Source organism: Nyctereutes procyonoides, unplaced genomic scaffold (genome assembly GCF_905146905.1).
Source record: "Nyctereutes procyonoides isolate TBG_1078 unplaced genomic scaffold, NYPRO_anot_genome, whole genome shotgun sequence".
Taxonomy (NCBI): domain Eukaryota; kingdom Metazoa; phylum Chordata; class Mammalia; order Carnivora; family Canidae; genus Nyctereutes; species Nyctereutes procyonoides.
The window spans coordinates 45,871,746-45,886,214 of record NW_026575139.1 but is presented as its reverse complement, the minus strand read 5'-3'; the positions used below and the strand labels follow the sequence as shown (position 1 = coordinate 45,886,214).

The 14,469-nt window shown below is 40.6% G+C and overlaps 1 protein-coding gene across 2 annotated transcripts in view; it reads right to left on the bottom strand.

The window, feature by feature from the left end:
* CDKL1 (cyclin dependent kinase like 1) overlaps positions 1-14,469 on the bottom strand; it is a 55,512-nt gene that overhangs the window by 15,886 nt on the left and 25,157 nt on the right. For both annotated transcript variants that reach the window (XM_055303879.1, XM_055303880.1), the window contains exon 2: positions 10,429-10,550. In XM_055303879.1, the coding sequence (XP_055159854.1) occupies positions 10,429-10,550 (122 nt within the window). The remainder of the gene's footprint in view (positions 1-10,428; positions 10,551-14,469) is intronic.

The following is a 14,469-nucleotide window of genomic DNA, read 5'->3' as shown; positions in this document are numbered from 1 at the left end:
GGCCAACATGAAGGAAACAAAGAGGCCACTGCCAGGAAGAAGAGCTGGGACGTTTCTGGTCCAGAACCACATCCCTAGGCTTGAATTTGCTGCTTTCCAAATTCTCTCCCATGTCCTAGTGCCACATAGGTACAATGCTAGGAAAACTTACCTGTTTAGAAAGAAGGCCCAGAAAAATACAACTAAGATGAGGCACATTTTAGGGAAAATGCTTCCCCCAGCCTCCACTTCTTGTCCAGAAAAAAAAGGAACATATTTTGATTATTTAGTGACTTAAACATTAATTTAAGGTTATCAGTGCCGGGCCACATTAGACTCTAAAAACATTTCCCAAAAGAAATTATGCAAAAGGAGCATTTAAAAGTAAATTATAATAGCATATTATTAATCCTTCTCTAAGGCTGAGCTCATTATTACACAATCCTCAAACATCAAAACCACCTAGTGTCATCCTGAGTTAGCTGCTTATTTCACTTCTTTATTACCCGGGTTCTTTGAAATGCCAGGGCCTCAGACGTTATCTCTAAGATCCTTTTTAGCTGATGATGATGATGATGATTGGAGCCAAGTTTTTTGGCTGCTGAAGAAGGGAGTTACGAATATGGGAAGGAAAAAAAATAGAATCTGTTCTGTGGTGTTGGGCTGGAATTGGATATACACATACGTACAGAGGCTACTGTGCCAGAAAGGGCACCTTCTTACACAGGGTGCTCCAGAAAGCTCTGCTTAAGTCAACAACTGAAGTAGTGGTTACAGTGGTGAGAAGGGCCAAGATTGGGGCTATATTTTAAAAGTATAGTCTTCAGGATTTTCCAAGAGATTGAATATGAGAAACAGAGAGGAATCAAGGAATGATGCCAAGGTTCAGCTTGAGTAGCTGGTCCATGGTGGGTCCTTTTCCTGAGGGGAATGCTGAGGGAAGAGCTGGTTTTGAGAAGGGAAGGGTAGATATATTGAGATGCTTATTGAACATCCAAAGGATATCCTGGGTAGGCAGTTCTGAATTCATAAGGAAGGTAAGGCTGGAAATATAAATATGGGAAGCCTAAACATATGGATGGCATTTGGAGCCCAAGGACTGGATGAAACCACGTAAGGAGTGAATACAGAAAAAAAAGAGACGGTCAAAGTCCTGAGGCCCTACAACAGGTAGAGGTCAGAAAGTAGAGAGATTCAGCAAGAGACTAGGGTTGAGCCTGGAGGAAAACACAGTGATACTCAGGAAAACAGTGTCACTGAAGCCAACGGAAGAAAGTGTTTCAAGGACTTCTGGATTAAGATGCTGGGCTGAACAAACCCATCTAATTTCACTCCCTCTCCAAACCTGACTATAAATACACTGACAGATTTTTTCTCAAGACAAAACCTACATGGCCAGAGAGAACAGGAGAAGAGGTAATAGAAACACATTTTGGAATCTGGAAAACAGGTAGATGAATGAAAACTGGCAACATATTCTGGAAAGCTGAAACCTAAGCCAGAAGAGGAGAAAGTGGAAGAACAACCCATTTATTCCAAATAATCCTCCAAAGGTGCAGAAACTGGCCACCAAGATCGCTATGGAAGTGGGAGCAAAGGGGGAGTGTAGAAAATCTGTTTTGGAAACCATCAAATCCCTAGATTCCCTCCCCCATTTTATTCCAATAGGGAGCACTCCTTCCCCTACCTAGTAGAAGGCTAGAGTTTTGTTTTCTGAAGAGTGTAGCATAGAGGACATTTGGTATAGCTGAGATCGTGAGTACTGTTCCAAAAATGGAGGATTAAATGATTATGTACATACATACTAATGCTGAGACTCCCCAGCCTTTTTCCCTCACTACCTTCTGACAAAGTTGGCAGTCAGACTTCACTTTCCAAGGAAAATACTGGAAGACTTTTCTGGGGGAAGCTCAGGAGGAAAGATCTGAAAATTCTGACATTGGGGTACCCATCAAATGAACCAGCCAGATAACCCCACAGTGAAGCCCAGAGCTTCCAACAGCACCCTACTCTTAACCATGGGCAGACAACCAGAGACTATATGATGCCCAAGAAAAGCCTCAAATGAGAAAGGTAAAGGCCAAAACCAACAGAAAAAAGCAACTTAAAAGAAACAGAAACAATGGATAGTGAAGAGAGCATTAAAAAAGAAAAACAGGGGATCCCTGGGTAGCTCAACGGTTCAGCACCTGCCTTCGGCCCAGGGCATGATCCTGGAGTCCCAGGATTGAGTCCCATGTCAGGCTCCCAGCATGGAGCCTGCTTCTCCCTCTGCCTGTGTCTCTGCCTCTCTCTCTCTCTCTCTCTCTCTCTCTCTCTGTCTCTCTATCATGAATAAATAAATAAAATCTTAAAAAAAAAAAAAAGAAAACATCCTTTCAGCCAGAACTGCCATCTTCCAGTAATTCGCCAAAATGACCAACACAAAGGGAAAGAGAGGTACCCACTATATGTTTTCTAGGCCTTTTAAAAACATGGAGTTGTTCCTTTGGCCACATACATGTGAATCTGCAAGAAAGATGATATTGCGGACATCTAGGGAATGGGCAGTATTCAAAAAGGAATACCACACAAATGTTACCACGGCAAAACTAGAAGAGTCTACAATGTTCCTCAGTATGCTGTTGGCATTGTTGTAAATAAACAAGTTAAGGGCAAATTCTTGACAAGAGAATTAATGTACGCATTGAGCACATTAAATACTCAAAAAGCCAAGACTGCTTCCTGAAATGTGTGAAGGAAAATGATCAGAAAAAGAAGGAAACCAAAGAGAAAGGTACTTGGGTTCAACAGAAGCGCCAGCCTGCCCCACCCAGAGAAGCACACTTTGTGAGAACTAATGGAACGGAGTCTGAATTGCTGGAACCCATTCCCTATGAATTCATGGCATGATAAATGTAAAGAAAATAAAAGACCTCAAGATTGTAAAAAAAAAAAAGAAAAGAAAAAAGAAAAGAAAAGAAAAACATGAGTATTCTCAGAGAGAAAAGGAAAGCTGTTGCATCCATGAAATAAGAACAAGATACTATAAAAAAGCAAGAGGACCAGTCAGAATCCAGAATCCAAATAATAGAAGGTCCAGAACAAGAAAATAGAGAAACTAAAGGATAGGACATCAGTAATAGCTCAAAATTTTCCTTCTTGGGTAGAAGGGGCTCACCAAGTTCCAGCATAAAAGATGAAAAGTAAGGCTCATGATTTTTATAATTCAGAATTCTGTGAACAAAGAGTGTTCCCTGAGCTTCAGGAAATTTAAAAAAAGAAACAGGACTTCATAAAGGAGTGGAAAATAGAACAGCAACAGACTTCCTAACACTGGAAGATAGAAAGCACTTAAAAAAATGCCTTCAGGGATCCCTGGGTGGCGCAGCGGTTTGGCGCCTGCCTTTGGCCCAGGGCACGATCCTGTAGACCCGGGATCGAATCCCACGTCAGGCTCCCGGTGCATGGAGCCTGCTTCTCCCTCTGCCTGTGTCTCTGCCTCTCTCTCTCTCTCTCTCACTATCATAAAAAAAAAAAAAATGCCTTCAAAATTTTGAAGGCATATTATATTTTACCAAAAAACAAACATACAACCTCTACCCAAACAAAGTATTGGTCAGATTGGAAGAAAAAATAAAGGTTTTTTTAAAATGCAAGTGCAAGGTCTCAATCTACCTCTCTTTTAAACCTCTCCTACACTGTTTCTCAGGAAGCTCTTGGAGCATGCACCCCACCAAAAAGAAGTAAACTATAAAAATTGGAAACAGAGAAAACTGGACATCTGACACACAAGAGGGAAGTGATGGGAATGTCCAGGAGGACGGGGAAGGGAGATGTCATATGATAAGGACATTCCAGGCACTGAAAACAACCCATCCAGATTGGAATAGCATGATGCAAGAGCAGGCATGTTGAGGGCTGCTCAACATGTTGCAGGGTGATGTTGAAGTCATCACCATGCCCTCTGCCTTATACTGTCTCAAACAAATATGAAAATATTTAACTAACAAAAGCTTTGGAAGAGTCCACATTCATGTTCACATACCAGCTCATGCTTTCCTTGTAGGCTGTTTCATAAATAAAGTCAAGTTATAATCAGAATGGTATAAGTAAAATTCAGGATGAGGGAAAGTAGGCAACTGGGTTGTTGTCATTAGGCTGAGCTCCTTACTTACATCCATCCCCAAATTGGTAGGGTCTTGACATTAGAGAAAACATATACAACCAGTCCAATCTAACAAACCAGCAGCCGTGTTTTGCTTTGCCTGATGTAAGTTTACCTCTGCCCTGATGAGTTGGTTTCACAAAATGACTCTCAGAAAGTAATCTTCTGTCTCTCCCTTCCAAGATTTTGAGTAAAGGTTATACTGTGACCCTAATGTCCTAATAATAAAATTGAAATGAGAGAAACATAAACAACTGCTGTATGATAATGAAGAGATCAAACTCATTTTTAAAAATATCATCAGATACATGAGAGATGGGAGAGACGATGAAGAAAGAACATAGATCTTTTCCAGCATTCTTAACACTTCAGCCATCCTTCCAGCTACTGCTCTTCTAATGTGAGACAGTACAAGAAGCCAAACAACATTCATCAAAGCTTTATTTCTACACAAGGCTACAACAAAGATGGGGAAGCAAGGACTGACCAAGCTCCTAGAGAAATAATATGTTCTTAGGAATTTATCGATAGAAATATTTATGCCAGTGGTTGTTCATTGTAGTCTTGTTAAGTAATAGAGAAAATCTAGAAACAATCTAAATATTTATCAGTATTTTTACTGATATCTAAATATCTAAATATTTATCAGAATAAAGAAATTGTGGTATTTTTGTATAGTGGAATGCCATGCAGCCATTTAAAAAAATACAAAAGTTGATGTTTAGAATCAGGACACAGCTCCTGAATACACTTTAAAAAATGCCTAACTGGGGCAGCCTGGGTGGCTCAGTGGTTTAGCACCTGCCTTTGGCCCAGGGCGTGATCCTGGAGATCTGGGATCGAGTCCCACATCGGGCTCCCTGCATGGGGCCTGCTTCTCCCTCTGCCTGTGTCTCTGCCTCTCTCTCTATGTGTCTCTCATGAATAAATAAATAAAATCTTAAAAAATAAATAAAAATAAAAAATGCATAACTGTATGAGGTAGAATTCAATCCATTTAAATACAGATATGTAAAGAAAAATAATTAGAAAACAATTTCTCAACCTGTTTATTTTAATGTTCCTGTGTTGCTTGAAACATCATTGTCACTTTCGGTCTAAAAAGAGATTTTTATTTTTATTTTTTAAAAGATTTTATTTATTTATTAGAGAGAGCACAAGGTGGGGAGCAGCAGAGGGAGAGAGAGGGAGGAGCAGAATCCTTGTTTAGATACAGGGCTCAACCCCAGGACCCTGGGATCATGACCTGAGCTGAAGGCAGACACTTAACCAACTGAGCCACCCAGGCACCCATAAAAAGGAGAGATTTTTAGTGTTTTTATAAAATTTGTGGAATTCCACTGCCCAAAACTGAAAATATGCAGTAGTAGCCTTTTCCCACCAGATGTTCTTTGCACAAACTGTATTAGAGTCAGAGGCAGACCCAGGGGTAATGGAAAAGAATCAGTATTGTGTCTGGTAGCACTTACAGAGGAGTAGAAAAATGAGGAGGGAATATGGAAACTTAGTCATTTACCAAACTTTGACAGAGGAGAGACCAGCAGTTGAAAGAATAATAAGTACAAAGTGTATTAAGTTCTGCAGAAGATAAGGAATGGAAATACCTTTGTTTTGAGAGCAAATACAAACAATATGAGCACAGCACTGGGAATTATAAGGATATGTATTTATGTCACTGTAGCAGGATATACATCTTGGGGCACAAACTTGCTTATTAGTAGTGACATGAATTTGAATCTTCTCCAAAAGCTTTCCAAAAGAGTCCAAGAAGTGATAAACATGATAATAAAGAGATGAATTAGCGTCCATTTCAGATTCAAAGTAGACAGATCTTTGAGTCTGATTTGGCAAGAATTATTTTTATTATTTTACTAATTAAAACATTACTATAGTGATAAATGGAACATGGAGGAGATATAAAATACATAAAATAAAGAATATCTATTACAATGAAAACTCAACAGTATCACTATTAAGATATTAATAGTGTATTATTTTTCTTTTTTCTATCTATATATAAATTCTATGAAAATGAATACATTTTTATTATAGCATTTTTATTCATTTTGCAATTACTCATGAACATTTTCCTATTTCAAAGTATGTTTTATCTATAAGCATAATTCTTAGTGGCCCCACTGTATTCCATTGTAAAGATATGCCATAATTCACTTAACCAATCCTCTATTATTGGACATTTCAGTTGTGTCCAATGTTTTAACCATAAAAAAATACTTTAACAGTGTGCCTGGCTGTATCAGTCAGTAGAGCATGCAACTCTTGATCTCAGGGTCATGAGTTGAAGCTCCATGTTGGGTGTACAGCTTATTTACAACAATTTTTTAATTAAAAAATAACATTAAAAATCCTTTAACAATAAACACTTTTACAACTAAACCTTCATGCATGTCCTCAATTATTTTCTCATGGTAAATTGTTAGCAGTAGAATCGCTTAGTCTGAGATTATGTCTAAGGCTTTTAATACATGATAGCACACTGCCCTCTGGACAGGGTGTTACAGCAGTGTATGGATAATTCCCTTCGACAATATTAGGTTTTAGAGTTTTATTTTTATTTTTTTAAAGATTTTATTTATTTATTCACGAGAGACACACACACAGAGAGAGAGAGAGAGAGAGAGAGAGAGAGAGAGAGAGAGGCAGAGACACAGGCAGAGGGAGAAGCAGGCTCCACGCAGGGAGCCTGATGTGGGACTCGATTCCAGGCCTCCAGGATCACGCCCTGGACTGAAGGCGGCGCTAAACCGCTAAGCCACCGGGGCTGCTGGTTTTAGAGTTTTTAATTAACATAACTATCTTAAAAGGAAAAATCATCAAAACAGTATTATTATTATTATACTTCTTCAAAATCATTTTGTATATATAAGTTTATTGGTTTGCTAACTAGGTCATTCCACAACAAGTACTGGGGCTGTACCAAGTGCCAAGAATTAAGCTACGAGATGCTGGGGATACACAGGGGAGGAAGGCCCAGCTAATGCCCTTGAAGATTTTATAGTTTCCTGTGCAAATGGGGTATGTAATGGAAACAATCCCAGAAGATGAGATGGATGTTAGAGAAAGGAACTCCTGACTCCTCAGTGTCAGCTAAAAGAGTCACCACACAGAAGTCATATGAGTTGTATCTGAGGTGTATCTGTACCACCACAGAAGGGTGGTAGCCTACTATCGTCCTGCCATCAGATGTCAAAGCAAAGCTCTACTTTGCAATCATAGTTATCTGGTAGAGGAGAATATGTGGATTTATGACAAACACAATATACAGCTCCATTTTGAATTGGAAATAAATGTTTCTGGATAGTTCTGTTTGATAGTGCCCATTTTACTGCTGCTAATGCCATGGTGAATCAGGATGCTTAGCAGGTGGTGTGAAAGAAGATGATTTGAAGAGAAACTGATTTTAAAATCTGCTTCCATGCATACCTATCTTCATCCCTGACAGCCACTCACCACGAGCCCGCCATTTTACCTTCTGATTACAGGATTTTACGCAGAGGACTGGCATGATCCACTCTGTATTTTAGAAATGTATGTATTCAGAAATACATGAATAAAGTGATCACAGGACATTCTTGGGCCAAGTGTACCACCCTATGGAGGACCTCACCTGACCCCAGGATGGGAAAACAGTGGCATTAGCACACTCTCCTTTGTTGATATTGTTTAACAGAGGCTGAGGAGAACAGCAGTCTTCTAACCATTAGGGTATCACATCCACAATTCACAGCATCACAGACCTGGAAGTCCCCTTCAACTCTATCTGGTCCTAAACTCATTTTCACAGGTGAGAGTGCCTGGAAGCAACTTGCCAAAGGTCACACATGTGACGCCAACCCACTTTTACTGGGAATGTGCTTACAAAGTGTTATTTTATTTTATTTATTTATTATTTATTTATTTATGAGAGATAGAGAGAGAGGGAAAGGGAGGCAGAGACACAGGCAGAAGGAGAAGCAGGCACACAAGGAGCTCGATGTGGGACTCAATCCCAGGACGCAGATGTCCAACCACCCAGGCGTCCCACAAAGTGCTATTTTATAGTATGAGATTCCTTAATTGAAAAAAAAAATGTTCCTATGAATTTCAAAACCATTAATTGATATGGTTTAATGACATTTATTCCTTAACAATGACAAGCAAAAATTCAAAATAGCACTTAAAATAGTTTGGAGAATTGCCAAATAGTGTAATGGAAAGTAACTTCCATTTTTAAAACAAACTAACAACAACAATAAAACCCTTTAAACTTCAAAATAAATGAATATAATCCGGCTTAGAATAAATCTTATTTTTCAATTTTGCTCGTTGATTAGCATTCCTTAGGTCAATCTTATATTTGACAAACCATGGCACATTGTCATTTGGAAATGTTTCTTATACTTAACCGCATACATATCTACTGGTCTTCCATTTCCCTTTAAAGCAGTTTCTATTTCCTGGAACTATATCACATATTCTAGCCAGTGGAGTTAAAAAAAAAAAAAAAAAACCTGCTTTCAAAACTCTAATCACTCCTCACCTTGTCCTTTTTTCCTTTTGCTCAAAATATATGCCAGAAAACTACTCACTCTCACCTGCCTTCAGCCCCCCATTAATCAGTGTTTCTCTTTTCCAAGTGACTCAATCTAAGACAATTAATCAGACTACCTGCAACATCTTCCTAGTACCACATAGCCAGGAATAATTTATACTAATAGGTTTAATTGAAGTGTCAGTTGCAAGATGTCAAATGAGCAAATATCAACATATTAAATGTTTTCTCCTTTGAACATGATTTCTCTGTATCAGTGACTTTCTGAAGGGAGATGCCTGTTCTCTTGGCCCTCTCTGGCAGTGTAAATTAATACCAAAAGCCTATGCCATGGTCACTTACAAACCACAAGACACTTTAATCCTATTTGCCTGGATATCATGGCTGATCATATGAGTACCACCACAGGCAAAGAGGAAGCTCTTGGTCAGGGCTCGAAAGCATTGTTGAAAGAGCCACAGCTTCCGGTCACTGGAGTGTGAATGTAAGCAGGAATGGGGCGCCATTCTACCCCTCTGATATCCAATGCCACTCTGCGTGTTATCCCCAGCCAAAGCTGGGCTCCCAGGAGCCCAGTAAAAGGAGAGGATGAGATATCCTTCTCTGCTCACTTGTTTTAAGCCTCCTCACCATTCAACTCAAAGGCCACTTCCTCCAGGGTGATCTTTGACCCCACTTTGAATTATATCTTCCAGGGCCTGCTAATCATTCTAGCCTCTCCATCTGGCCACAGTGATTGGTCCCAGGGGTAAGCTGCATTGCCTGAACCTGAAGCAGTAAGTCGTCCACTGAACTTTATAGCAGATGCTACATTCTTCTAGGACTTTCCTCTAGTAGGGCTAGAAGTCCTACTTCCCTGTAGAAGGGCTACACAGGGCTACACAGGGCTACATGGCCTATGGCCATGCTTCCTAGTTCAATTTTTTCCTTCCATCACATGCCACATGCAAATCCCAAATCCTCCTTATAAGACTCATCTGCAAGGTAGAATGAAGCCAGAATAGAGAAGAGAGAGAGAAAAAAAAAAAAATCCACCACTGATGGTGCTCTGCCTTTGAAATATCCAGCTGAGGAGGAGTGGGTAGGCACCAAAATCTAGCCTATGCTCTGCTCACCAGAGGAAAGGACACACACACCACCACCACCCTTTTTTTTTTCCAGACAAACCTGTCTGCTCACCAAGCCTTCTTGTAAGACACACAAAGCAGCTGCATGTGCTACAAAGGGATGTGTGATAAGATCACCAGAACCTCCAGAATCTGCCCATCCTTCCTGCCACATTCTTTTTTCACTTACCCTTGCCTCAGTGGATTCTTATCACTTGTCACCAAAGAATTCCTGATCAATACAGCAGACCAGATATCCGGATCGCTCTGAGTGAAATGCCACGTTCGTTCTAGCCTAAACCTCCTGTTGGCTGTTGTCTTTGGACTCTTGCTTTCATTCTCCAAGTCCTTACAACTCCCTAATTAGGAATGACTAACTAATAGTCTTCCTTTTCTTTCTCAGAGACATAGATAATATAACAAAGAAACCAAGTTCAACCTAACAATGTTGCTGCTTTTGTTGTGAATATGATGAGTTATGATCTCATTCCCAACCTTTTCAGTAACTCTTCCCCTGTCAAGACCAGCAGCAGAGAATGCTGTGCAAACACTGGCTGCTCTTGCCTGGTCTGCAAAAGAGCCGTTGCAAATCTTAAATCCTGGTGTGTGGTGCTGTGTTTCGTGTGTAAGGAATGATTACTCACCCTCTTTGGTGTCTATCCAGCTCATGGAGAACTGTGTGGTCACAGTACTCAAACACCAGGTGAAGCTTCCGCTTCCTTCTGAAGACTTCGAGAAGGTTCACGAGGTTGGGATGTTTGAGTTGCTGAAAATACAAAAAACAAGATGCTAAGCTGAGGCTGTGAAGGCTGGCTTTCTCTGATTCTGATCCAAGAAAAAGAGGGCTGTTCGTCCTTTAGGGAGTTTCTTGCCTTGGGTTGAAGGAGACTTAGACAATGATAATACTTCTCTTAAGGAGCTGCTCATTAGCAGCTTATAAATGACGACAGCTTCACCAAGACGGATGGTGAAGGCAAAGAGAGAGATAAGAAGTCCGGAAACAGGGTGATTTTTAGTTAATGCAAACTTATCCTGTAAGGCTCAGATCAAATGTCCCTTCCTAAGGAGGTGTCCCCAAATCTCCCCTGACTGGTTCGGCGTCCCTGCCAGCCTCATAGCCCCCCTGAAAGATGTCTCCTTGGTGATCCTTTAGAATTACTAAGTAATAGTTCATTTGACTGTTCAATGTCCTCTGCTATCAACAGATACAATAGATACAATTCACTGAAAATAAGTATCATGACCTCAAGATTCTCTTGTTTTCTCAAAATGATGTGGCTGAAGTCCCAGCATGGGGCCTCACACATAACAGACATTCGATAATGATTTCTGAATGAATGAGTAAATCATGTGTCCTAGGTTGATGAAACACTTTAAAACAGAAGAATGAGGGGACACCCAGGTGGCTCAGTGGTTGAGTGTCTGCGTTTGGCTGGGGTTGTGATCCCGGGGTCCTGGGATTGAGTCCTGCATCGGGCTCCCTGCAAGGAGCCTGCTTCTCCCTCTGCCTATGTCTCTGCCTCTCTCCCTGTGTCTCTCATAAATAAATAAATAAAATCTTTAAAAAACAACAATAGAAGAATGAGGAAGACTGTAATCTTATATGCCTGAAGGTGTATATCTAGAGAAAAAAAAAGGGGGTCAGGAATCAATCTTGTGTTGCCAAGGATAAATCTTGTAGTTAGCTTCCTGGACCCTTCTGTCCATAATCCTATCAGAAGGACAATTAGGCAAATGAATTATAGAGAGGAGAGTCAAAATGATTAACTTCCTTCAGGGTGTGAAGGCCTTCAGGCAGCAGTTTAAGAAACAAAAGAGGAAGCCGTAAAGTTTCTTAAGACCTAGTCTCAGAAGCCAGATGACACTACTGCTGCCTCAATTCTAGCAGTCAAAGCAAAGCACAAGACACCCCCTGGCCCCAGATTCAGCCCTGAAGAAGCCCAGGATGAAGTACCTGAAGAGGAGGGAGGCCCAGGTATCCTAGCTGAGCTCAGCCCCCAGCCAACTCCCACCTATACTCAGCTGTAAGAATGAACCCAGGCAAGACAAGCTGAAGGAACACTCCACTGAGCCACAGAATTGTGAGAAATAAAACATCATTCTTGTTTGGAGCTACTAAGTGTTGGGGAGGTTATGCAGCATCAGAGCAACAGATAACCTGTACTGGGTCACAAGGGAACTTCTAGAAACTACGGATGCCCATGCCCCATCCCCAGAAACCCTGAATTGGTCTTAGGTAGAGCCCAGGCCTCTGGCTTTTTCCTCAAAAATTCTCCAGATGATTCAATATGGAGCTGGAAGTATTAATCATGGACAAGCAGATACTTCATAAGTAGTAAAAGGTGGAAGGAAAAAAAGTGAAGATTCTGAACTACCTGCTGCTGCATCACATTTGTGCCGGCAATGAGAAGAGAAGTGGCCAGCAAGAAATACTAAATAAGACAGTTACTTTCTTGTTTTCTTTGTAAAATCCCTCTGTATCTTCAAGTTGTGAAATTCCTCCTCTAGATAGTACATATGATGAAACAAATATAAAACAGCCACGATACCCTAAGGGCTGTTAGTCACATGCGGGCTTTAGAACAGAGGGCACTCGAAGCTACAAACCCCACATTTATGTCATCGTACCTGGAAACTTTTAGCCTGAGCTAACATTTTCCAGAACAGTAGGATAGATTTGACCACTGTCTCAAACCAAAGAATTGCATCAGCTTAGATGTCTCAAACAGAAAGCAAAAAAACCAGTTCAAACAGGCTAAGTGGCAGCATGATGACAGAATCAACTAAAAGAGTTTTGCTTTCAGGCTGGGAAAAAATCATTGTCCATAGGTCCAGTCTTCAAATCTTAGATTCTTTAAAAAAATTTTTTTTTAAAAATATTTTATTTGAGAGATGGGAGTGTTGAGGGGGGTGGGAGTGTTGAGGGGGAGGGAGAAGCACACTGTCTGCTGAGCATGGAGCTGGACGTGTGGGACTCAGAGCTCGATCCCAGGACCCTGGGATCATGACCTGAACCAAAACCAGACACTTAACCAATTGAGTTACCCAGGCACCCCCAAATCTTAGATTCTTTTATTTTTCCATGTTCTATATGTAGTCCTCCCTTATATCTCTAGCCAACCTTTTAAGCACAACTACAAATATATCTATTAGTTGAATACCCAGACCTTCTCTGGATTCCAAGACTGGTACCTCCACCCTGTAACATCTGGATGTGCAGGGCACTGGTACCTCAGGGTAAAACCCAAAGGCCTTCTCAATTTGGACTCTGCTTCTGTCTCTAGTCTCATCTCTCATAACTTCCCATCAAATGCAGTGAATTTCTCTCAGTCCATTGAAGGCTATGCTCCCTCTCTTCTCAGGACCTGTTCACCTGATTGTCTCTCTGGAACACACCCTCATCTAGACGTCACTTTCTCTGTCCAGCCTCCTCTCCCTAGCTCTGCCACACCTAGCACGAACTAAAACAACTGTAGTGCTGGAACCCAAGCATGGATACCCCACAAAAGGTGAAGGGCACCATCACAACAGTATCCCCTGAACCAAGTGGGTCTGTGAATATACTACACCCATTTTTCTATTACTATTCACCTTTGGAAAACCTGACCGTAGTCACTGTAAGATATTCTCTTCAAATAACATGTAGATTTCTTTTCCAATTTGTGGCTGGTGTAAGTAAAATGTTGATGAACTACTTACTTGCTGGTTGACCTTAACTTTGAATAATGTTGGCCCTCCATTTCCATCCGCAGGAATAGGAAGCCAAAGGGCTGCCATGACAAGCCACATAAAGCATACTCAACAGCTTCAGGCACACAGCTCTTCATGAAGGATAACTGCTAATATTATTGGGAGGTAGATCTATTTTTATTTTCTCTATTCAGTGTATTCAACATTTACTTACTTATTTATTTTAATGTGCATAAAGTCCTAAGGGTATGGAGACAAATAAAGCAAGTCCCTGCCCCTACCCTCATGGAGCTTGGAACCTAAGAGGGAGAGTAGATATTGAACAAGTAATTACAGATATGATAAATGGTACCAAAAGCAAGTTAAAGGGTGCCTAGTTTGTGGATGGTGAGTGGCCCAGGGAAGATCTCCTTGAGGAAGTTAGGTAGATACCATCTAGAAGCACCAGAAATACAACTTTATGGCTCTAGAGATGGCCAAGTTGCTTTCCAAAAGGATCATTCATATTTACACCTGTGTCACGAGCATGAGAGTACTTTCACCATATCATGGCCAGCTCTGATGTTCATATAGACATTTAAGGTTTGTGATGTATATTGTCAAATCACTTCCAGCAACACGGTCGCATGACTTTTAAACTGCTTATCTCTCCTAACCCCCTCTAAGAGATAACTTGTATATAATCGAAAATGGCCAATCACTTATTATTCCACTTATTTTCAGAACAAATTTAATTGAGAAAAGCTGATCACTAAGACTAAATTCTAATTAGGATTTATAAATATTAAATTAGAAAAACCTTTAAATTAATTAGTCACTGCATCTAGGCTGCCAGAATTCTGAGTGAGCAGAACACATTCCAGAGTAGCAAATATCTGGAAGTCATTCCCTGTTCTGGCTAATGCTCAACAAAGATTTAACAAAGATCTACAGAGCACCTGCTCTGCCTCAGGTGCTATGCTAGGCTCTAGAGACACATTGGTGAATGGGGCAGA